Source organism: Aquila chrysaetos, chromosome 5 (genome assembly GCF_900496995.4).
Source record: "Aquila chrysaetos chrysaetos chromosome 5, bAquChr1.4, whole genome shotgun sequence".
In the NCBI taxonomy this organism is placed as follows: Eukaryota; Metazoa; Chordata; class Aves; order Accipitriformes; family Accipitridae; genus Aquila; species Aquila chrysaetos.
Genome location: NC_044008.1, coordinates 70027979 through 70051252, shown reverse-complemented (window position 1 = coordinate 70051252; position 23274 = coordinate 70027979). Strand labels below are relative to the sequence as shown.

Sequence of the window (23274 nt, the reverse complement as noted above, 5' to 3'; positions counted from 1 at the left end):
CACCATATTCCCACTCATACATGACTAGTTTTTTATGGAAACACAACATAATTGTGGGGAAGGAGACACTGTTTCATTAATGACTTAACCCCTAGTAGAACCTTGTCTGTTAGCTAAGTTGGAATAATAAAATAATGAATATTTTGATATGTTTTCCTAGATTCATACACTAATTTCTTTGAACTAAACAGTTAATTCAGTACTAGTGTTTAATTTAAGCCCTGGTTTCCTACATGAAGCCTCCTTGGATTTTTTCCATTACAGTTCTGAATACTTTTCTATTACTTCGAGCATCTAAACAGCAGCGCTAATTACTTTAATTAAATGTAATCAGACATTAATATTGCACAATATCCCTATCCACTAGTTAACTTAGGTGTGCAGTCTTAGGTCAGTCATCCTTAATTAACCTTCGGTTGAAGCATAAGCCAAGGCATTCTGATCACTGGGATAAATTTACCATTGCTGCACTTTCTTTTTGTCTAACCATATATAACAGAGCTAGCAACAAGCATGTATTGGAGAGATTCTTAAGCATGAGCTTCCTAGGCATTTAGAAAAAAATCAAAGATTGCAACACAGACTTACGTGTCTGCGTGACAAGCCTAACCTTTGCAGTGCAACATCACAATGCTGGAACTCCACCTTCTTGACTTTCCAGTGGTGGGCTGAAGTGACAGGCATTGCACAGAATGCAAGGTTTCCCTGTCAAAAACAGAAATAACATTATAAAACATCCCCTCATAGCACCTATTTTCCAGTGCAGCTTTTCTAGGACAATCCCAGTTACATCATAAATTCTTTAAGTAATATGAACTTGAAGATAATGGACTGCCCTGGTCAGCTTGCCGTTTTATTGCACTTACCATGTCTAGTTTGTTTGTTTATTTTGAAAAAGCTTGCTAAAGAATTGTTTTTACCAATACCAAGAGTATTTCTGCACAGAAGATTTTTTTAGTAATACTAGAAACCATTCAAGCAACAGATTTCCCTTTTAATATTTTCCCTCTTGAACCTACAGCTCTATAGGGGTTTTTTGGTGGTTTTTTGTTTTTTTTTGCTGTTTTTTTTTCTTTTTTTTTTTTTTTACATAAGAACACAGAGGGATTTATCAAGGGAAACCAGGCTATCTCAATTAACCTAAACTTTTATTTTAGACCTCTGCATAAAGAGGGATTTTCTCTCTGACAAGAACTGAAGTGAGATACTATGGTATTTCTTTCAAGAAAAAGCACAAATAATTAATTTTTAATTGCACTACATTTATTCAATTTCAAAGCATTAGCACTATCATTTAGCATACTCTGGGAACTTCTATAGTCTTGTAAGTCTCCAGTGGAAGTGGGAATTGACTGGTAGGGTAAACAGAGGAGCCAAATAAATTTTTAAGACCATACTGCCTGTTCATTTTTCTGATCACGCAAAGCTTCACTTATTTTAAAGGCCTTCCATCTGACCTTCTATGGGGTGGTCACACACAGGGTTTTTTATTCAAATAAAAGATTACTGACATAATTTGATGTGGGCATCTGCAATCCTAGCCATTTTGGGTGCTCTTCCCTGATCTTTGCTTTCTCAGAGCCATAGAGCACTACACTAGCATCCCTCCTTACAGATTTTGTGCAGTACGTACTAAGAGTAGTTACCCATTTTGGGCTTTGCATGTGAGCTGATTTGATTATCCATATCAGGTGTTAAGAAAAAAAAAAAATACTTCACCAGTGAATTTAAGGTAGTAGTAGCGCATGTTCAGTTCAAAACTGTACGTAAGGAAACTAAGCTTTGGTAGTTGTAACATGTCAGTTATGGCTGTACCACTTGGATCCCTTCAGGGCTGTTTGAGCTCACCTACATATGTAGCACCTGTAGATGCACAGGCAGGCCAGCACAAAGGAAGAAAAAGCTTCAGCTGAAAATTGAGTTCTCAGTTATTTTATAATAAAAGTAACATCTGTGGACGATAGCTTATGAACTACTGGAATAGACAGATACTCAACAGCTACAAAACACTTTCCATCACTTCTGTGTAGATAATCCTGCTAAGTTTTGCTGTGCAAGCAATAGCCTAAAAAGAACCCTAACCTTTATTTACTTTTGTAGAAAAGTTACATGAAACAATGTATTAACCCAACCAAAGTTTTACACCTAAGGACACTCAAACTTCAAGGGCAAAAAGAACTGAGCTGTTCTATAAAACATGATAGAAAAACACTCACCAAGATCAGCCATTTTCCTAAGGCTACTCTACTCAGAAGGTATTTTCCAGCTGTCTTCCCTCCAAGGAATATCTTCCCAATTGGTTAAGTCTATTACAAATGTTATGTTCAAAACCAGCCCAAACCCTACATGACTCCCACTAGAGTAGCCGAAAACTGCAAGCAGAAGCAAGCATTCACACTACAAAATCCTGCATACAACTAACTACAACAACTGAAAAGCCTTTTATAAGCAGCTGATGGGCGATTTTTTTTTTTCTTTTTTTTTTCAGCTCCACCCTCTGGGCAAAACACCTGTGCTCCTGCCCCAAGGGCTCAGCCACATCCTCCTTCCCCCAGTCTGGGTTTCTAGACTTTTGCCACACGCAGTTTGTAGATTAGAAGAATGCTTTGAGGCTCAAGGGTTAGGAAAACTTTTAACAACATGTAAAAAGAAAAAAATAAAGCCAAAAAAGCCATCAATGTTCACACCTGTGAAATTTCCACCTGCTACACAAAACTGCAGAATAATTCTGATAAAGTAAAAGTTGCCTTATAGACTTTAGACAGGGACAAAGTGTGCAGACACAAATCTAAATGTGTCCTTTGTGTATCTTATTAGTTGTTCTTTACTCATTTAGTCAGAAATTTTTTCAGCACCCAAAGAGAAGTTCAGGGTGACCTTGTCCATAAATTGCAGATTAGATGCAATACAACCTTCAGCCTGCAGCTACCTGATAAGAAGCAGTATATAGTTACATCACATTTTTTTCCAATTAGGGGTACAGAAAGTAACTCAGCTTGTCAAAAGTCAGGGGTTACTCCATGTTCCAAGCCTTTGCACGTATAGGGAAGGAACTATCCTTCTTCACCACCAGAGTGAAGAAGTTGGCATTTCCAACAAGATTTTTTTTAGATCAAAACTTTGACTAAAGAAGGGTTTGGCTGAATGGAACAGAAATTAGTAGAACCTGTCTAAAGAGCAGGCTTGTTCTCTGCGATCACAATGTGTGAGTTTATCTGATAATAATTCTGTGGGTTTTAATGAATTCTTCGAAATCTTAAGACTTTTAAAAAAGTCGTGTAGAATGGAATTGTTTCAGTCCAAGAACACATTGAATGTATGCAAAATTAGCATAAGGACTAATGAGTCACATTCCTATTGCTCAGTAAATATCCTATAATACTAACAGCAAAGGAGCTATTTATAATTGAATCTGGGATTAAATCTAGGTACCTTCAAAAGAAAAAAAAAACAAAAACAACCTTCTTTCCTGATATAAAACTCTATGAAACAACGTTTTGGTCTTTGTGTATGAAATTTTAAATTTCAAGTGCTAGATGAATTTGCCAGTTTTCAGTTTCAGTGTGTGTGTGCAGACAATATGACAAGTTTAATTATCTGGCTATCTGCCCTGCATGTGTTTTTCTAGTCTTTCCAGACTTTTCCTAAACTTGCACTTTTTTATATTTTGCAGTTCCCTCCTTTTGGGGTTTGGTGAACTCAGCTTGGAATCTTTGCTCTGTTGGGAAAAGACAGTCACCTGTCAATATTGAAACCAGCCATATGATTTTTGATCCCTTCTTAACTCCACTTCGCATAAACACAGGGGGAAGAAAGGTATGTGTTTATCATGTTCTTGTATAAAACCACGAAGTTAGTAGACTTACAAATATTTGCTATATTTTATATTTCTAAAGCATTTACACTTTTATCTCAGTCAGCTCTGAGGTAGAATAACAACATAGTGCTTTGCAAATCACACAATTTCATCTCTGCTGGAGAGATAGCAATTGTACATTTTTAGGTGTCTTCTAGCACGTATTTATATTTTCATATTAACTGTTACTTGAAACTCTACAGTCTGGAAAAACAGCATCTCTCTTAGAAACTCCACATTTATAATTAAACTTTGTGTTCATCTTGAGTGACATTTTAAAGGCGCTATTCTAAAAGTGGTGGCTAAGATGGCCAAGTCCTTTTAGTCATCTAAATCAGGATAACATTGCAGTGTCATCATGTTAAGGGGTAGGAAGGGATGAATGAGGTTATTTATGTTATGAAATAAAAGGAACTATGAGGTACATATCTCAGCATGGGACAGGCAGACAGATGTCTTCAAAAAATAATCTGGTTTCTGTGTTACCTAGAGTATATTGGCACTCATTATAAGATATTTTTTTATTGCACATTTCCTCACATGTATTAATTAGAAAACAGAATGGCAACATTTATTTTAATAGATCATAAGTAAATCTCCAAGGATATTGGATCAGGTGGAAATGATAGGTTAGCAAAGACTATTTTACTCATCTAACATCAGCATGATAATTTCTTTTTGAAAAGTGACTGCCACAGCTGACTAGTTTATTAACCACTATTCTTGACCAATAATATTTTTTAAATTATGTATATAGAAACCTTATCTTGTTTACACAGATTTGGAAAGTATATCTTAATAAACTGAGGTATGAAAACAAAGTCATTCTGGGTTAGATAATATGTCTACCTGTGGCTCAGGAACCTCAACTTCCAGGCTAGTCCACATAGCTTAGGGGTGGAGGCAGGAAACAATCTTGACAAAATGATGCTCTGCAAATGGGTGGAGATTGTTGTCTGAGGTATGTGTACATATAGAAATACTGCCAATAGATGCTAATCAGTGATCGTATCCTCCATTTTTTTTATACTGTATCTGACTTACGTTAGGAGCTAAAATTTGGACAAAGTTTTTATTCTAGTAAAAAGTTTCAGTTCAGTAAAAGTTTCTACAAGTTTTTGCAACTCAGATATTGAAGCATTGTGCAAATGCATGCATATAAGTCAAAATAATTCACAAGAAATTATTTATGATGATGAATTTGAAAAACACTCAAGCATGTGCATTTGTGCTTGCTGACCCAGTGCTCAGAAGCAGAATTGAAGCTGTTATATATCAGTGTATACAGTGATGTCGTGGTTTAACCCCAGCCAGCAACTAAGCACCACGCAGCCGCTCACTCACCGCCCTCCCCCCACCCAGTGGGATGGGGGAGAAAATCGGGAAAAGAAGTAAAACCCGTGGGTTGAGATAAGAACGGTTTAATAGAACAGAAAAGAAGAAATAAATAATGATAATGATAACACTAATAAAATGACAACAGCAATAATGAAAGGATTGGAATGTACAAATGATGCGCAGTGCAATTGCTCACCACCCGCCGATCGACACCCAGCTAGTCCCCCAGCGGCGATTCCCCGCCCCCCCTCCCCCGTTCCTGTACTAGATGGGACGTCCCATGGTATGGAATACCCCGTTGGCCAGTTTGGGTCAGCTGCCCTGTCTGTGTCCTGTGCCAACTTCTTGTGCCCCTTCAGCTTTCTCGCTGGCTGGGCATGAGAAGCTGAAAAATCCTGGACATTAGTCTAAACGCTACTGAGCAACAACTGAAAACATCAGTGTTATCAACATTCTTCTCATACTGAACTCAAAACATAGCACCGTACCAGCTACTAGGAAGACAGTTAACTCTATCCCAGCTAAAACCAGGACAAGTGAAAAAAATGCAGAATGTTAACAAATCTAAACAATGAAAGCAGATTTGGATCCCAAGCATGTTTCACTTTTAATAATCTCATGCTCATATCAATAGCATAGTTAGGGACATTTTACATACATAGGTCTTAAAAGTATTTTCCGCATTGCCAAGGTTATATGCTAACTCATTCTTTCCATTTATGTTTACTAAAATAATTATACTTACTAAAAATTAGGAGTACAAACAAACTTCAGAGTGCAGCAGCAAAAAAAATTTCTGAGATCTACTTTGTTCCTAAATTACCATTCGAAGAGAGGCCGTCATTTGAAAGCATTTCAAAAAACAAACTGATCCTAATGATTATGCTTAATGATTTTTCTTTCACTAAAGAACGTATTTACAGTACAGAAGTGTAAGCCTCAAATAACTAAGTTATCAATTCTGTTTATCCAACTGAAGGGTTGATACTTTTCAATTCTAAAATTATTTTATAAATAAAACATCTTGAACCTGTTAGCACTCTTGGAAATGGTCATTAGTTCATAATGTTTTTGTGTTGCTTCCCTTATGTGCGGGTGCTTAAAAGGGTATTTTAAAGACTTTGTTGCTTATTCCACCCAGGCGGTTCTCTTCTATTCAATCTGCAATACAGAACAATGCATATGAAAAGGCATTGTGACTTACAATGTCAGAACAAGCAGAGACTCTAACAAAAGGTTATTCCAAAATGATTTATCTTCTCCTGTTGTCTTGACAAATGAGATTTCTGCTGGAAACAGCATGAGATGTTAGGAATTTACTCTGTACTTCCCATTGAGGTTCTGGTGGTACATGTGCACATACATCAGAATCGATGTAAGCTTCATCACAGAAATGATAAAATGGTGGTATTGTTACTTACTGAAGGACAGTAATGCTTCCAACTATGGCCCAAATTTCAGGGTAATATGTACATTTTGCTTTTTAAACAGAAATGCATTGAGGTTTTTCATTTTGAAACAAAAAAAAATTTATTGTCTCTGCTATTTATGTAAAGGCTGACATATTTCAGTTTATTTATAAATTACAGTATGACATAATATGAAAGTCAAGAACAAAATTACATGGAAGTTATCAGTGAGTCGAAGCCAGGAGTTTCAGAATATTTAATGTCTTTAGCAATTCTAAGAATTCAACTGTTTTTTTGTACCAGGGTGAAGCAAATGTCTGATTATTAATAACATATCAGAGGCGCTGATAACCTAGGAGATGCTATATCAGTAATGAGGTATTCTTACCACACTCGCAAATATTATCCTGCTGCTATCAAACAGTGATGGCCGTCCATCATGTTACAAGAACAGGATTTGTTCTGGTTGTGGTCTGTTTCAGAGAGGTTTCTAAAATGGTTGAATCAAAATTCTTCTTTGAGGAAAAGATTGCAATTTTAATGCCTTAAAAAAATTCTTTGCTCATAGTTAAGGCTTCAGTGAGGATTTGATTTGGCAGGTAGTATATTTGTGTTCACTTTTTTGGTAATGTTTTTTATATGTTAAAAATGGAGGTGTGTTTCATGTGGGCTGAAGCACTTCAGTTTTCAGGGCAATGAACCAATTGATATAGCAGCCAGGGAATTTCTTAGACAAGACTTAGCTGTGATTATGCTGTACACAAAAAGATTTTATGGAACTGATCCTAAGAAAAATTATGAATAAATAAAAAAGGGATTTGATGTGGTTTCAAATCAAAGTTATAATAAGCTAACTTACATGCATAGTGAACAAGAGAGACAGCTAGTTGCACACAGAGTCAAAAATATACACCTCTCTTGAAAAGGGAGCTGGGAGGAGAGACAAGCCTTAAGAGAGAGCTAGATGGAAAGAAACATTCAGTACAGTTAGTCTTGGAACAGTAACTTCAAATTTTTAACAAAATTTTTTGCTTTGAAAGTAGAAATCAGTTTTATTTGAGTTTGAAAACTCAAATATTTATTTGATTTTGAAAATAACATTTCTACTGTGTGTGCTTCACTTCTGAAATTAACTTAAGAAGGAACAGAAGTGGTTCACCCACAGGAACAGAATCCAAGACTAGAGAAATTAAAATAATACATACCTGGGTGATATGATCACAGACTTAATACTTCCTCTGAACTCTTTTCATTCCTTACCACGCGTTTCTCCCGGGCTTTTATTTTTTTGGGGAGGGGAGCATTGCTTAATTTCTGTGAACCTGTTTAGTTCTCAATTTCCAGCTCAGGAGACCAAAACTGTTCCAAACCATTCCATTACAGAATTTATGACTAAAGATTCCACCTTATGTACATGCCTTTCTAGCTGATTCCATTAGAGAATTTATTTTATTTCAGTATTAGTAATGGAAGGCATTTTAGGAAACCAGGCTGAGATTTTCCTACAATTTTTTAGACCACTTGGGAATAAAATTATAATTTTCTTGTTTCTGAAGAAAAGGAATGGTCTGAAAGGAGAGTATGAAGGACAACATCACTGTCTTCCTACCCTGCAGCCTACAAGGGGAGAAAAGTACAGTCTGTGGGCCGTCACACGGTGGGTGACTTAATAGTTACTTCCACTCTGAGGCTGAGAAGAAAATTCTTCCCATTCCACTGAGGAGCAAAAGGGATGGCAATGCAACTTGCCAAATATTTATACCTCTTTGATCCACTTTTTTACAATAAAGTTCCAGTGAGCAATAATATATTGCTTTATATGCTGTCCAACGATTGCAGTGTGGTATTGGGTCACGCGATTTACAATTCAAGCATCATCAGATGTTATTCCGATTCGCGCTGTGTTATTTTGCATGTTTGTGCTTCTCTCTTTCCTGAGAAAGTGGCTTTTCAGGTCCTGAAGGCTGAATATCATTGATACAGATAATTGGATTTCAAGATCCAGAATCTCAGCACAAGATATTTAATGAGTTTACATGCAGATAAATTGCCCAGAAGAAATGCTGCTTTTGAGGAAATTCCCCAAGTTTCAGTTCTCTCTCAGGCCCAGCTTTGTCTCTTGATTATCCATTTTAGTGAGTTCAACATGCAGCCGATTTCAGATAAACAGCCTTTTTTAATAAACAATACAAATGCTTATTAATATGCAAATCACACTCCTCCACTCCATCACAAAGAAAAACACCTTTTTACTTTCTCTGTTTTTTTTCTTTGGATTCACATAAGCACCAAGGCAATCAGCAACAGGACAAAAGAATAACTTTACTAATGAGCCAGTGTAGTCTAGTGACATTTAGGCAGCAAGCACTATGGGTTTCAGTCTCCAAAGCAGGGATTTCTGGACTGTCATGAATGATAGTAGTGGATGAGCAAACCACCTCACTTCCCAATGAGCTAGTCCTCTGCTGGGATTCCTTCTTCCATTCGCCAGTGCTGGCAGTCTGTCTTCTCCAACAGCTCTGCCTTTGGGCCCCGGTTGTGGTTTAGCCCCAGCCAGCAACTAAGCGCCACACAGCCGCTCGCTTACTCCCTCACCCACCCTCATGGGATGGGGAAGAGAATCGGAAAAAAGAAAAAAAAAAAAGTAAAACTTGTGGGTTGAGATAAGAACAGTTTAATAATAGAAATAAAATTTTAACATATAATAATAATAACAACAACAATAACAGTAATAATAATAATAGTAATGAAAAAGGAGGTAACAAAAAGAGAGAGAAATAAAACCCAGGAAAGACGAGCGATGCACAATGCAATTGCTCACCACCTGCTGACTGATGCCTATCCAGTCCCTGAGCAGCTATCAGCCCCCAGCCAGCCTTCTACCAAGTTTATATACTGGACATGACATCCCATGGTATGGAATATCCCTTTGGCCAGTTTGGGTCAGCTGTTCTGGCTGTGTCCCCTCCCAGCTTCTTGTGCCCCTCCAGCCTTCTCACTCACTGGGCATGAGAAGCTGAAAAATCCTTGACTTGGTAGAAACACTACTTAGCAACATCTAAAAACATCAGTGTGTTATCAACATTATTCTCATACTAAATCCAAAACACAACACTATACCAGCTACTAGGAAGAAAAGTAACTCTATCCCAGCTGAAACCAGGACATCCCCCAAAATCTGTCCCCTGATTTACCTGTAGCCCATCTACCTTTGGTCTCCTGATTCTCTGTGGACTTAATTTCAAGAGCCCTATTTCCAAGATTCTTTAAGACTGAACTACAGTTCTTGGCCATACTTATTTTTTTCTCCTAAAAATGTGTTATGTAACAGCATTTGCTTTAGACTCTAAGTGCATCCCTACCAATTAATTAAACCTTGTCACATAAGTGATGTTGTGTCTTACCGATCATTTTAGGTCACGCTCAAGGATTTAAATTGTGGTTTAAAGTGGGTAAAGTTCTGTTTAAAATCACTTAATTTTTTAGACAAGGAAGGCCATTGTACCTGATGTTGACCTCTGGGGAAATAAACAAATCAATGTCTGCTGTCCAAGGACTGTTATATACATTCTCTAGCTCAGTGTGCATAAATGAAAGTTACACAGTAAGATCCATAAGTCTGCGTTCTTATATGGGACATTAATGAATGCAATCACATATTATTTAAATTAATATCTTTATAAATAATTGGTTCATTCTATGCATCACAAGATAATGGCAATATTTAGCAGTTTCTAAACTCAAAATAGGATAGGAAAAAAGAGATTTATGAATTGAAATCAGTTAAATGGTTTCTCTGCCAGCTAGTTCTGATTCCATTCTGTTCAATCAATTCAGAGTATTACTAGCATTTTTCTCAAGAGTGCAATATATGACAACTGCCAAGCTTTGCCTTGGTGATTACTAAAAGGACAGATACTGGTGTGAACCATATTTCAGCACTGCAGGAATATAAAAAATGAATTGTTAGAAATGATCCAGGAGGAATGGATAGCAATAAGACATCAGTGTCATCTGTAAACTGATTTGTGATGAATATTTAGAGGGCTTAATAATATGATGTTTTGATTTAGAGTGGCTTTAGAAAGTCAAAAGTCTGATGCAAACATCAAAAACTTTAATGAATAAAAAATGAAATATAGTATTGCTGCTTAAATAATTGTTTAACATTTCTAATACTTCTACAGTATTGCATGTTCTCAGATGTGTTAGTAAGTGAACATGAAAAGAAACCAGCAGGTTAATGTAACTTGTTTATTTGTCCTCATCATGGACTTTAGAACAGGAAAAAAAAGCTAAGTATTATTTCAGAGGTACTTGCAAACTTTGCTGCTGGTAGACCATATATAAAACATATATTCAGGGTCTAGATCTGTCTCTATACTGGGACTTCTGTTTCCTTATCACTTCAGAAATCCTTTCTTGAGATTGAATCAATTTGGAATATGTGGGGACTCAGATATGCATCTTGGTGTGTTCTAAATTTCTGGTTGTCTGTGATGGTGGAGCACAACTGAAATTGTAAAGGAGTCCTGAATGGGCACAAGAATGCATTTCTACGGCTTCTTTATAATATCAAGGGGGTTTTTGCTCCAGTGTAACTACTCTGCTTGACATTTAATCTTGTCTAGTGTCATAAAACAAGCTCACTTTTCTGCCATGGGAAACTTCCTAGGAGATCCTAGATTTGGCAAGAATTGATTCAGCAGGCTTACTCCACAAGCTATATTGTACCCTGGTTTATAACTCCAGATATATTCTCATTGTGGCAGCAGTACCTTTCAAATTATATGTTAAACTGTACCTCAGCTGCGGTTGTGTAGTAATTAAAAGCAACTCATGTAGGTGTGCTAACCCTGGAAATGAATTCAATGGGATGTTATTTGAAACATCAAGGGGTTCTGCTGTTACAGACATTGGGCAGTAGATCCATTAGAAGGTTAAAGAGTCTGTGATATTATTGAAGCTGGGCTAACTGATACTAGCCAAAGGTCTTTTCCATTGCTTGCTTTCTTCCCTCCTCAATTGTTTATTTCAATAAGTTGCTTTCCTGTTTTCATTGAAGCTACAATGATGTAGCTTCAAAAAAAGATTGGAGCAGCAGCTGGCCTCCAACTACTAAGTAGTTTGATATAGTCAAAGGAATTTTCAAAAGTACCAGCTTTGTTCTTAATGCCCTTTTTCTATCTTCTAATATACATCGTGCATTGGTTTTATGGTATCTTATTTGGATTTATTTCATCCTGCACTTAGGTCTATTTATAAATCTAGGTATTTATTTCAAGCCTTGCAGAAGTAAAAGTAACACATATCTTGTCTTTGTACTTGATTCTGTACTTGGGGCTATAACCAGTGATATGAAAAAGCTGAAGATTTTTTTTCTCTCACACTGTTCCTGCTATCATAGTAAAGGTGTGCAAGTCTCCTAACACCATGTGTTTTAAATGGAATATAATTTTGTATTTTAGCATTGTTAAAACACATTTCCTGGTCTCAGAAGGATGATTCATTCTTTGCTTTTTTTGTTACGAACATAAAATAATAAATGTATGACATATTGAAACTTAGTAAAATATGATAATATTCCCTTGAAAGTGGGTATTTTTGGCACAATATCAAGGAAATGTTTTTTACTGAGACCCTGCTGTAATGGATGTGGATGTTCCATGTCATTCTGTACACAGAAGTTGAATCATATTATCAAAGTCAAGATATCTGGGGAAGATGCTAGCATATATAAGGTTATTGTTCAGCTGCCACCAGTTCATCTGAGGCAAAACACTTGCCATGCCAACCAGAACTAATGAGAATCCACATACCTCTCCTTCTGGTAAATCCTGGCCTCAATATTTTGCAATTTTGTGCTCTCAGTTCAATGGCAAAAGGCTGTAATTTGTAAAGCAGTTTTTATGATGACTGGTTGTGTATATATTGGAAACTTCTTTTCTTTTTCTTCTCAGGGTGCCTGTTATGTTCAGTTATCAGTCCTTTAGGAAGGTGACATATTCAGAATCTTAAACAGCTACATAGCTATAGTAGCTAACATTACCTGTGTTAAAAAACAGCATTGCAACAGTTTCTTAAACATTTAAGAGGAATTTATGCAGCATCCAAGACAGATTTTCTTTTTCCTTTTTGTAATCAATATAAGCCCAGCTTGAAATTATTTTGAACTAAGTAAATAATTATTTATCGACAGTTCAAAATAATTCTTCTTCAGTTCTTTTTTTATTTCAGTATTAGTTTATTCTCCTAAGTGAGTTCAAACATTTGAGCTTTGCAGCTTCCTAGCTGGCAGGCGAGTATATTGCATAATGAATAGTGCTTCTAACGGTATGTTGACTGTGGTTTTGGTTCTTCACCAATTGAAGTTGGTGGCAAGACTGACTGTTAGCTGATCAGCCTTTATATCCTGCATCCATGAAGTATGTATTTATATCCAAGCAATTTTTCCTGAAGATGATTTACAAATCGCTCTGGAATTCTATAACAGAGTGCAGATTAGGAAACCAGTTTATACATCGAGAGAGGAGACTATATGATGTATGTTAGGTGTCTGCTGCCCATCTAGGCAGGAGATACATTTTGGCTGAAGATCTGTTTGTGGGAGTAAGGTAGTAAGCCAGTTTTCCGAATAGTTATGCAGACAGCAGGCACAGTGATTGCTTGTGGCCTGTTGGTGGCATCTGTGAAGTGTGAGCTGTAAGAGATCCAGTTCCTGACAAACTGGAATGGGACGAAGCCATTGAGGAACCTGGGGAAAAGTTCTCTTCCTTTTTTTACATAACTCTCACTTTCATCCAAAATGGTTAAAGCTATGGACTGGAGACTGGTTTGTTGCTGGGTTGCAGCATCAGTTCAGTCACGTAAAAGTTTAGAAAGTTAAGGTTAAGTAAACCTGCTTTGTGGCTGGAGCGTTAAGCACAAAATAATTGCAAGTCTGGTGCTTGTGAAACTTTTTTTGGTTTTGTGTCTCCAGCACAACAGATAAGAGTTCTCTCAGTCACATGTCCCTGTATTGTTTTACACTGAATGTAATCAAGAAATCACCATATATTTGGCAGGGATTTCTGCCTGTCTTGCAGCTGGAGTAGGTACTTTATAATAGACACACATCAATTCTGCTCTAAGCTAGAAAAGACGGGGATAAATAACACTGCTGCCAGGGTGAAATACAAATTGCTGTGGCAGTCAAATATGCCATTCAGAATTTTGAGTAGCAGTTTGGTGTTAGAGAGAAGTGCAAGTTCATTGTTTTTCCTCCTGGTACTGTTAATCGCTGATTGTTGAAGATTGAAGCAGGCACGGTTTGCTTGTAGATAGGAGAATTAAGCTATGTATTTTAGGATTAGATGCTAGAAAGGAGCTTAAGGGAAAAAAATGAAGCAGTGGTCAATGAACTGTACCTAATAATCAAAAACAAATCTGTGGATCAGCACCTCCTCATCAAACTGGGATCTGGGTGGTAAAGCAGTGGGGTATTTAAGCTGCGTGTCACTCAACATGCTGAGGAAAACCATCAGTAGATGATTCTGGAGCAGAGGAGGAAAATGTACATAAATTGGGGGTAAGAAACTGTTCTTAATGTAAGGGACAGTGTATATTACAGGGGGTTGCAGGCCTTGCAAGAAAATTGGAAAGAGAAAATACTCCTTTGCATGTACCCTTTTTTTTTTATTTGGGATATGTTGTTCCTGTACAGAAAGTGACAGAAAATCATAGCTCGTAGTAATATTGCTTAGATGTGTGGTAGCCCTCTGTGTCACTTAGGTAAGTGTTTGAATCTGTAACTATTGTTTGTTTTATGTAACTTTCAACTGAAAGCAATTATAACTGAACAGTTTTACCTCCAGCTTCTTTATCAAGTTATTGCTTGTGTCCCTGAACAAGAAACAGTCCCAAACTATCACTGTAGGTCTGACAATGGAAATTTTAGCTTTTAAACCAAAAAAAAAGAGAAGGAAGTTAAACTCGACTACCAAAAATCATTGGGGAGTCTGTTTTAACTGGCAACTGTGAAGAAGATGATTAAAATAAAGAAACAATTCCTTTTGTAAACTTGCATAGAAGAATAGAAAAAAAATGTAGAATCTCGATACATCAGTAGGAAATGCCAAATACATAACAGTCCCATTTTCATGAGTCTTCTCCAGGATCCAGTTCATCTTTCCTCTCTGACTTTAGAACATCTGTCTTATAGGAAAAATAAGCGTGTTTGTATGTATGCCTTTGTGTATGTGTATGAGACTCTTAGTTTACCTCTTTTTTCTAAAGCTGTATCCTATCATTCATCATTTCAGCTGTCAAATAAAGGCAAATGAACATATAAGGTTTCTTCTGCAGTCTATTTTCCAGGATTTTTCAGAATCTGAAAACTCACTGTAAGACATTTAATTAAAGCATCAGTTTGAAGAAACAGCATCATTTATAAGGAAAGTCAATAAACTGTTGATTTTTTTGAATTTGTTTTGTCTCCACTGCATCAGCTCCAGCTCTGAATAATGCTGTGAATAGGTAAAGGGGATGGCTTCAGTAAAGTTATCTTGAACTTAAATCTGTATAACTTGCATCACAGCTTGAAACCATCTGAAGGAAGTTCATATGGTTGCTGATATACCCTGAGGGGATTGTTTCACAAAGGCAGTTGGAGCATCTGAAGTGACTATTAAAAAATAATTCTGTTTTTTCAAGAAAGATGACTCTTTATGTCAGCGTCTGACTATCTCAAAGCCGCTTTGGGGATCAAGGTGAAAACGTACATCATATAAATATAAGTAGTGCTAATCTCTAACCTGTGACATACTGCTCAGAAAAAAAATGTACCGCGTACTGCACTCTTATTTATTTTAACAACTCAGTGCCACCTGTCTCAGGGAAGCTATTCAGCAGAAGAGGATGTTGCATAGAATACACTAACTTATATGACATGTTGCCACATAGATACATTTGAGGTATATATCGAGGATGAGGAGGAAGGGGAAGGAGAAGAGCAGGCAAGGGTTAATAAGGACAAATTGTGTTTCTTTATGTTCTTTAGATGTGTAGTAAAAAGGAATTGGTATACTCTTTACTCCCATATCCTTTCTTCTGTGCCCTAGCCAGCAGCTGGAGGCAGCATATCAACATCATAATTTGCTACTGATAGTATTAAATCCCTGTACTCACATTCTGCAGTCCTCCATTCCCTGCCACACAAACAGTGCAAAGAAATGTATTGCAGTATGACTTTAAATCACCGCATCTTCCAGGGCTATGCCAAGGGCAGCACAGCTGTGCTGAGGTGGCACTTAAAAGCTCCTTTGAAGATACTTTGCCTTAACTAAGTATTTAGCCTTAACTATTTCATCTAGTCCTGTTTCATCTAGGACTATTTAAGACCTCTACCCAAAATAGTGTTCAAACATACTGTGCAAAGAAGCCTTTGAAAAAAAAAGTATTAAAATGTGAATAATTTTTAATCACACAAATGTACTTTTGATATCACCACAGCCCTTCCATTTATTTGGTATTTTTGTGTTTAGTTTTGTAAAGCATAGTATTTACATGATGGACATTAATAGCTACTTTTGAGTGACTTAAGCTTTTGATGCAAATATACGTTCATGATCTTTTCTTTCAGTGTGTTACTAAAAATGACAGGCTGCCATGGTTTTGATGGCCTGAAGATGGATTGGGATGTAACACCCTGGCACATAAGGGGCTATTTACTAGGTATTGCTCAATTAGCACAGAAAGACCGTTAAACAGGTCTCCTGGTTTGATGTTGCCCAGGGAGAGATTTGAATGCTGGAGAGAGAAACTCTGCACCTAGAACCTCACTACCAAGATGGATTTGGCATGGACAGAAGGCAGTGATATTGGAGAGATTCTCAGATTTGTTAGCCAACCAACAGTAAATCCGTGCCTCTAAATCTCAACTTTAGGCTTAAAACTTGGCACTTTATCTTGTCTATTTGAAATCTTCTCAATGCAAGTAAGCCACTGTCTACCCATGACCAGATGGATGTTGTATCCAGGCTTTTTATCGTGCTTACCGCACACTCCTTTTATATATATATATTTACAGAAGGATATTGTTTGGAAGCACAGGGATGTATGCCAGCATCTACGATCAAATTTCAGATGGAATTGTCCTCTATTATCACGCAAAGTTTTGTGCCATCTACTTATGCATTTGTCATCAACCAAATGTCCTTAGTCCTTGAGGTAGCTACATATTGGTTGTAAATGATTTTTGTATCTCGTTTGACCTTTTGGGAGGCCTCTTTGTGACAAATCTTCTGTTAACACAAAGTGTTCCATAAACAGAAGCAATATTGCAGCCTGGTTTCCTACAGAATCTCATTTTAGCTTCTTTATAGCCTCTGTCCCCCATTATCGCTTCTCCACTATTGCACAGATCCCCTCCATTAGAAGGCAAAGGCAGAAAATGCTGTGGCTATTTCCAAGTTGCTTTGTGCCAGCTAGCCTGCAAATGCACCTGCTGATTGCCCGGTTGACTGCTGCTAACAGCAGTCTGTAATACCTGAGTTTTACCTGCCTGTTCCTCAGCACAAAATTGGTTTGGTCCTTTCTTCTACCCAATTTTCACAAAACACCGAGATATCTTCTTTGTCAAAGTTGGATGAAACTGGCCAGCAGATACTGGAGTTAGTGCCGGGAAAGTAGGAAACAAGTCAACAACCAGTTTGTTACTATCATAATGAATTATTTGCAGTATCTTTTGTCGTAGGCATCTTATTGCAAGCAGTGTGTGTCTGTGAAGGCAGGAGCTATCAAAGCTAAGGACTTATGTAACAGGGAATTTCACGGGTATATGTATATTAAAGAAAGAAATTACATATCCTGTAGATTGCCGCTGTTAACATCACTGTTTTGCACATCAGTGTTTGGCTGCTATTTTCTCCAGCAGAAATGCATTATTTTCAATATCTTTCAGGGCATACAGCACTGAGAACTCAACATCATAAGAAAAATAAAGTTAATAAACTAATAAGAATGTAACATTGCTTGGATAAAAATCTTAACAATGTACCCAAGGATTGTCTCACCTGAAGAGTTTTCATTCTTTTAGAAAAACTTCTTTTAGAAGATCCAGCAGCATTTGAACATAAATGGTATGCTGTTTTCTTACTATTGTGATAAATTCAAGTTAGGGAGCTAAGCATCACAAAGCCTTCTGAGAACCATTTCAAACTGCGATGGAAGGATACGTGTAAGGACTACTATACTTATATTGAGCAAGGTCACAGCTAAAATCCTCTTACAGCTACATGGTAAGCCTCACAGGCCAAAGGTGCACTACAAGAGAATCTGCTCAGAAGTACCAAAGCTAGCTCAAAAAAGAACAAGCAGAGCTATCAGCTTAAATTATGAATACAGGGTATCTGAGTTGGCACTGCACAGCTGGTCAAGCAGCTCAAACAGCCATGGTGGGCATCTCTGCATTCGTCTCCATGGTTTGGGGGAAACTTGGGCCTAAACAGCTCAGGATATTTGAATGGACTGATATTTTTCCAAATGTCATGTTCTTTAAATGTTGTTTGAAGTTGAAGGTTTACTCAGTTCCCCTTAGAATATCACTGCAAATATCACCAAGATGTTTATATGTGTCCAGCTGCTTTATCACCTCCTGTTCCTACTCTCCCAAAACAGTGCAAGGGAAGAGGAGAAATTATTCAGCAGGAAGAAGTCTCAGACCAGTTTCATGACAAATACTCACCTCTGCAAGTGAAGGCATAATATCCTCATGAAAGGACCAATCCTTCGTTCTCGATGACTATCACGTTGTGTGTATTGCTGCCTGGAGTGCTAACAATAATCCCCCATCCCCTACAATCTAAGCAAAAAACCATAAAATCAGAAACACAGTTGTGAATATATTCTTCACCACGAACTCAAAAATATGTTTGTTCATTGAAAGCTGTGCTGATGAAAACCTCTACAAGGCACTAGATAAGAACCCAGAAATCATCACAAGTCAGGGAGTATTTCACTTGCATCTCCATCATTCTTTGGGTAAAAACCTGTTTCATTTCCATGTCTCTGATAATGCTGTTAATAATGAGGAATTCTCAATCCAGTCTCTTTCCGCAGCTAGTTCTGGGCTCTCTGATTATCTCATTGAAAGGATTAAGTATTATTATTTTAGCCAATGGATTTTACTCATATCTTCTCTTCCACTTAGACTTGTCTTTTCCTGAAAGCCCTTTAGCTGTAAAACCACATATCCATTTCAACATTTAAACCCCTTTGTCTAGTAACGTTTGTCCTTTTTTAGTGCACCATTGTGCCCTGCATAACTAATCATATGAGTAAAGGGATGTGCAGTGAACTATATACTGAAGAGATTCCTAAAAAGAGGAACTACTGGGAGAAGTGAAATGCATGCCAGCACTTTAACTTTTCTTCCTGCCTCTGCCAGATACCATCTGTTATCTTTAGAAGGTTTGGGACTACCATTTTCCTGTGAGCAGTATAGAGGTGATTACTGGAGAGAGCGAGCTGTGCTGTTGAGCTGCAAGCCAGTGCTGCATGGTGTGGAAGTATGCAGCAGCCTTTAACTGAACACTCCACGTACAAATTAGGAACAATATTACAGCATCTGGTGTATGTAATGGGAGAATAAAACAGCTGTGCTAGATGAAATATTGAGTATGTCAAATTATTACAACAAACTTTATAAATATTACTGTTAGTCTAACTGCAATCATTTTTTAATAGCATGAGAAGACAGAAAGAGACAGGAGTTCTGCACATCAAATGTTATGGAAGAGAATGATTCTACTGTAGAGAGCATGAGGACCAGCACCCAATTAGAGCAGACAGAAACTGGCTGCAAACAAGAAGGAAACTAGAACAGCAATTCCAGAATGAGAAGGATAGTTCTCATCTCAAGATCTGCCATGGTAGCAAAAGTCCACAAAGCATTGAAGAGATGTATTTTGCAAATATTTGCAACATGAAAGTTACATTTCATTAGTTTTTTACGGTATTTTGAGCTGAATCAATAAGCTTTACTACCTGCATCCTCTGTTGGCTCACTGAGGCTAACTGGACTATCAGCTATCAGCTTTCTGTCTTGATGCACTATAGATGGGCAATCACACTTTATTTAATGACTAAAATGGACACCTTTGGTGATACCGGATTCTTCAGTAAGATATGTAATTGTTCCCAGTTTATGCAGCTTTTATTGAATTATTATTGAAAACGTAATTTCATGCTTGGTTAAGTGGCAAATTTAATTCAATCACTAGCGAGATAAGGTAACAAATATGACATTACCAGTATTACTTCTAAGAAAGGAGAGGAGGTTCTGTATAGCTAACCAACAAGTATAATTTAGCTAAGCACTTTTTGGTTAGCTTTTCAACATTTACTGCTGATGGATTTAAAAGTGCAGGAAGAAACTTTTCCATCTAAAGTAGGTCAGTTGTGACTGAAAGTTGTCACTTAGTTGTAATATATAAGTTGAGCCTTGCGGGTACATTACAATCCCAGTTAGTTTTGGTAAAATGGAATTACCACTGGTCCTGCTTTTTGGTGCTTCAGGACAGAGATGAGTCATTGACTGGGCAAAGGACTTGTGGCTGCTTATGGGATTTAATTAACCACAACTAAAAAGTCAGCATCTTCCTTCATGTACTTGTGTGTGCATCTATGCAATACTTTCACAAATGCATGCAAAAGGCACAGGAAAAAGGTAAGAACTATCTTTTGTTAAACTGAAGTCGGTGAGACATGTCTGGACATGGACTATGCAAGGTACACCCTCTTTTCCCTTTTCAACACAAAATCCTCGAGAAAGACAGCTGGATGAAGCCATGGATTGCTTTATGCAGGACTGACAATAGTGCTGCTTGGAGCAGGAGATTGGACTAGAAACCTCCAGAAAGCTCCGTCAACCAACATTGCTGTGAGTCTGTCTGTTGAACAGATTCTGGCTGCTTTGATCCTAACTTCTCTCCAGAAACATTAACTAGTATTCTGCTGCTTTAACACAGGCATCTAAGAATAGCCCAAGGAAATGCCTGCTTTTCTTTGTAAGGAAAACCTAGCTTTTAGACTCCTGCAGTTTAATGAAATTAATTTTCCCCCTTATTTCTTGAATATAAAGCAGTTCAGACTGTCTTTGACACCTCAGAGTAAATGCATTGTAAATTAAAGATAGCTAGACAAATTTTCAGTGAATTTGATGAGATGAAAGGGTAAAACATTCAGGAAATACATTTTTTTCATAATAGATTAGAATTTATGGAGACCCTTACTGACTTTGCAATTATACCAGTTATTTAGCATCTGCAACACTACTTGCTTCAAATGTCATCATTTTTAGCTTACTAATTCAACTGATCATCTTATAAGCACAGTGAAATTGCACTGAATATACTTAAAATAATTTTGTCTTAAAAAACCCCAAGATTCTTTAATTATTTTTGCAACTTTGCACAACATAAACATGTATTACAAGGTTTATGGCTTTGACTCTTACTGGCTGAGCTAGCAGTATTTAATTTTAAAGTCCAAGTCACTTCATGTAGGTAAAGAACCAGAATTAGACACTGATATTTATGCTGCATCCCTAAAAGTCAATAGCACATTGAAATGGTTAGGTCTTTTATGCCACAATTGCCCAAATTATGTTTTCTCAAGGAGCCCTACCAACCTACAAAATGTTTCAGCATTTTTCTGTGGTGATATTTTTACTTGAAATAACAAGATTTAGTCCTTTTACTTTCTGCCTGCCTGAATTCCTGAAGCACCACTGACTCTACAGAAGCCAGTAGGATTTTTATTCTGGACTGTTGGTGTTTGCAAGCAAGTTTTAAGAACTTTTGGAGTCTCTTTTGTATGGGTTTGAGTTTCTTCACAAACTTTTGAGGCTGAGGACCCAACACACCTCATTGGCCTAAATGTTAATCTTTTTTCATAAACCAAATTTTGCTTAATTTACTTTAAATATAGAATCCCATTGCATTCAATGGAGTTGCTTTTGGCAATCAAAGGAAAATATTTGGAAGGGGATAGCAAGAAATATTTGTTTCTAGCTGAGGAATTGGTGGATATGTTAAGTAGTATAAATACTGCTAGGGAGTAAAAAAAACTGATTTTGCCAAACACATTTTAAATAGAAAATAGCTTAATGCATAAAAAAGAATGTAATGTAGAGATACTATAGCTTTTAACTATTGAACCTATGTTTCTACAATAGAACTCATTGAGTGTGGGCTTGAGAAATCACTGAAATTTAAAAAATTATTACTGAGTTGAATACAGTAATTTAATGAATTTGGGTGAAAAAAAAATTGAGAAATACACAAAATGTAACAAAAGCCTGGTTAAAAAATAAGATAGGAGTTAGAATTTTCGTGGCATGGCAAAGTCACTTAACAGTCAAAGTTCTAAATAAAAGGAAAATAAATTTTTTAAAAACCACACAGGGGAGTAGTAAATTCATAATTTCTACTGAGTAAGAATTGGCAAACTTCTTGTCAATAGCTGTAAAGTGCCTTCTATATGGAAATATTTCAGGACGTTAAAAGACAAGGAAAGGTATTTGGCCCAATACTTTTGCCTCCAATATACAATTTATGTCAGCTTTATCTTTCCATTTTTTTAATACGCTGTGTTTTTTTCTATCTTCTCTGTAAAAAATGGCCACACAGAAGTCAGGAATTCTAGTGAGACTAGACTCATTTTGAAAGAGAGGTGTGTCACTGTCATTGCTTTGTTTGATGTTATGCTGGCCACCACTTCGTATCTTTGTTATCAAACTCAGTAGCAACATAGTTGCTGCGTGTCTTGATATCATTATGATCTTAACCAAAGTAAAAATACCTGCGAAAAAACTTTAAAGATATCTAAATTGAATTCAACCATCTTTCTACCTCTGCCTGTCGCAGGAGGAAAAACTACTCTTTTATATTAAAAATCCTTTGATTAATTGTTCCTGGTCTTGATATCCTTTTAGAAAAGGTTCTTTACAAGTATATGTAGTCCTTCTCTATTGATAAAGGAAATGCTCTAAGTAATATCACATTTTCTCATTTAAATACTTTCTCGGTGTTCTGCTTTTTTTTATTATGTTTGCAGCTGTTTCAAAGCACCTTAGCTGAAGCCTTCAGAAGTAAAGTACACACAAATGCCCTTTATTAGCCTTTCTGGCTTTGTCTATCATGATCCCTCATAATTTTCTTTGAATGCATACATCTTTCTTTGATAGTTGTGTATGAGATTGCCAGGGTGGCTCTCAGCAAACAAGGGTGCATTTTAAAGGATAAGCAGAGTGCCTGTGAAATCATTGCACTGCATTACTATAGCTTATCTTTCTACTTTCATGGTCTGTAGTCCTCATATGGATTTATTTCATCTGTGCTTGCACGCAGCTTTGATAGTGCCTTGTACCCTTGCATTATTTGGCCTGCTTAGACTCACCATAAAGCCTTATACTTAAAGGATAATGTTCATGATGGGGGAAGTATACAAGGCAATAAACGGCTTTCGCAGGTGATTAAACACACTGAAGCAAAGCTGAGGCATTTGAAAACCCCAAAAGCTGTTTATCGTAAGCACGGCAACACGTCACAAAGAGAAGCTGTGCTCAACAAGCCACAACATTAAGTAAAAGCTTTTCTTTGCCTTGTCTTGCAAGGACTGGGAAGTTTTGTA

At 36.9% G+C, this 23274-nt stretch overlaps 1 protein-coding gene across 3 annotated transcripts in view; it reads left to right on the top strand.

The window, feature by feature from the left end:
• Positions 1–23274, top strand: part of CA10 (carbonic anhydrase 10) — a 213025-nt gene that overhangs the window by 79723 nt on the left and 110028 nt on the right. For all 3 annotated transcript variants that reach the window (XM_030015108.2, XM_030015106.2, XM_030015107.2), the window contains one exon: positions 3674–3816. In XM_030015108.2, the coding sequence (XP_029870968.1) occupies positions 3674–3816 (143 nt within the window). The remainder of the gene's footprint in view (positions 1–3673; positions 3817–23274) is intronic.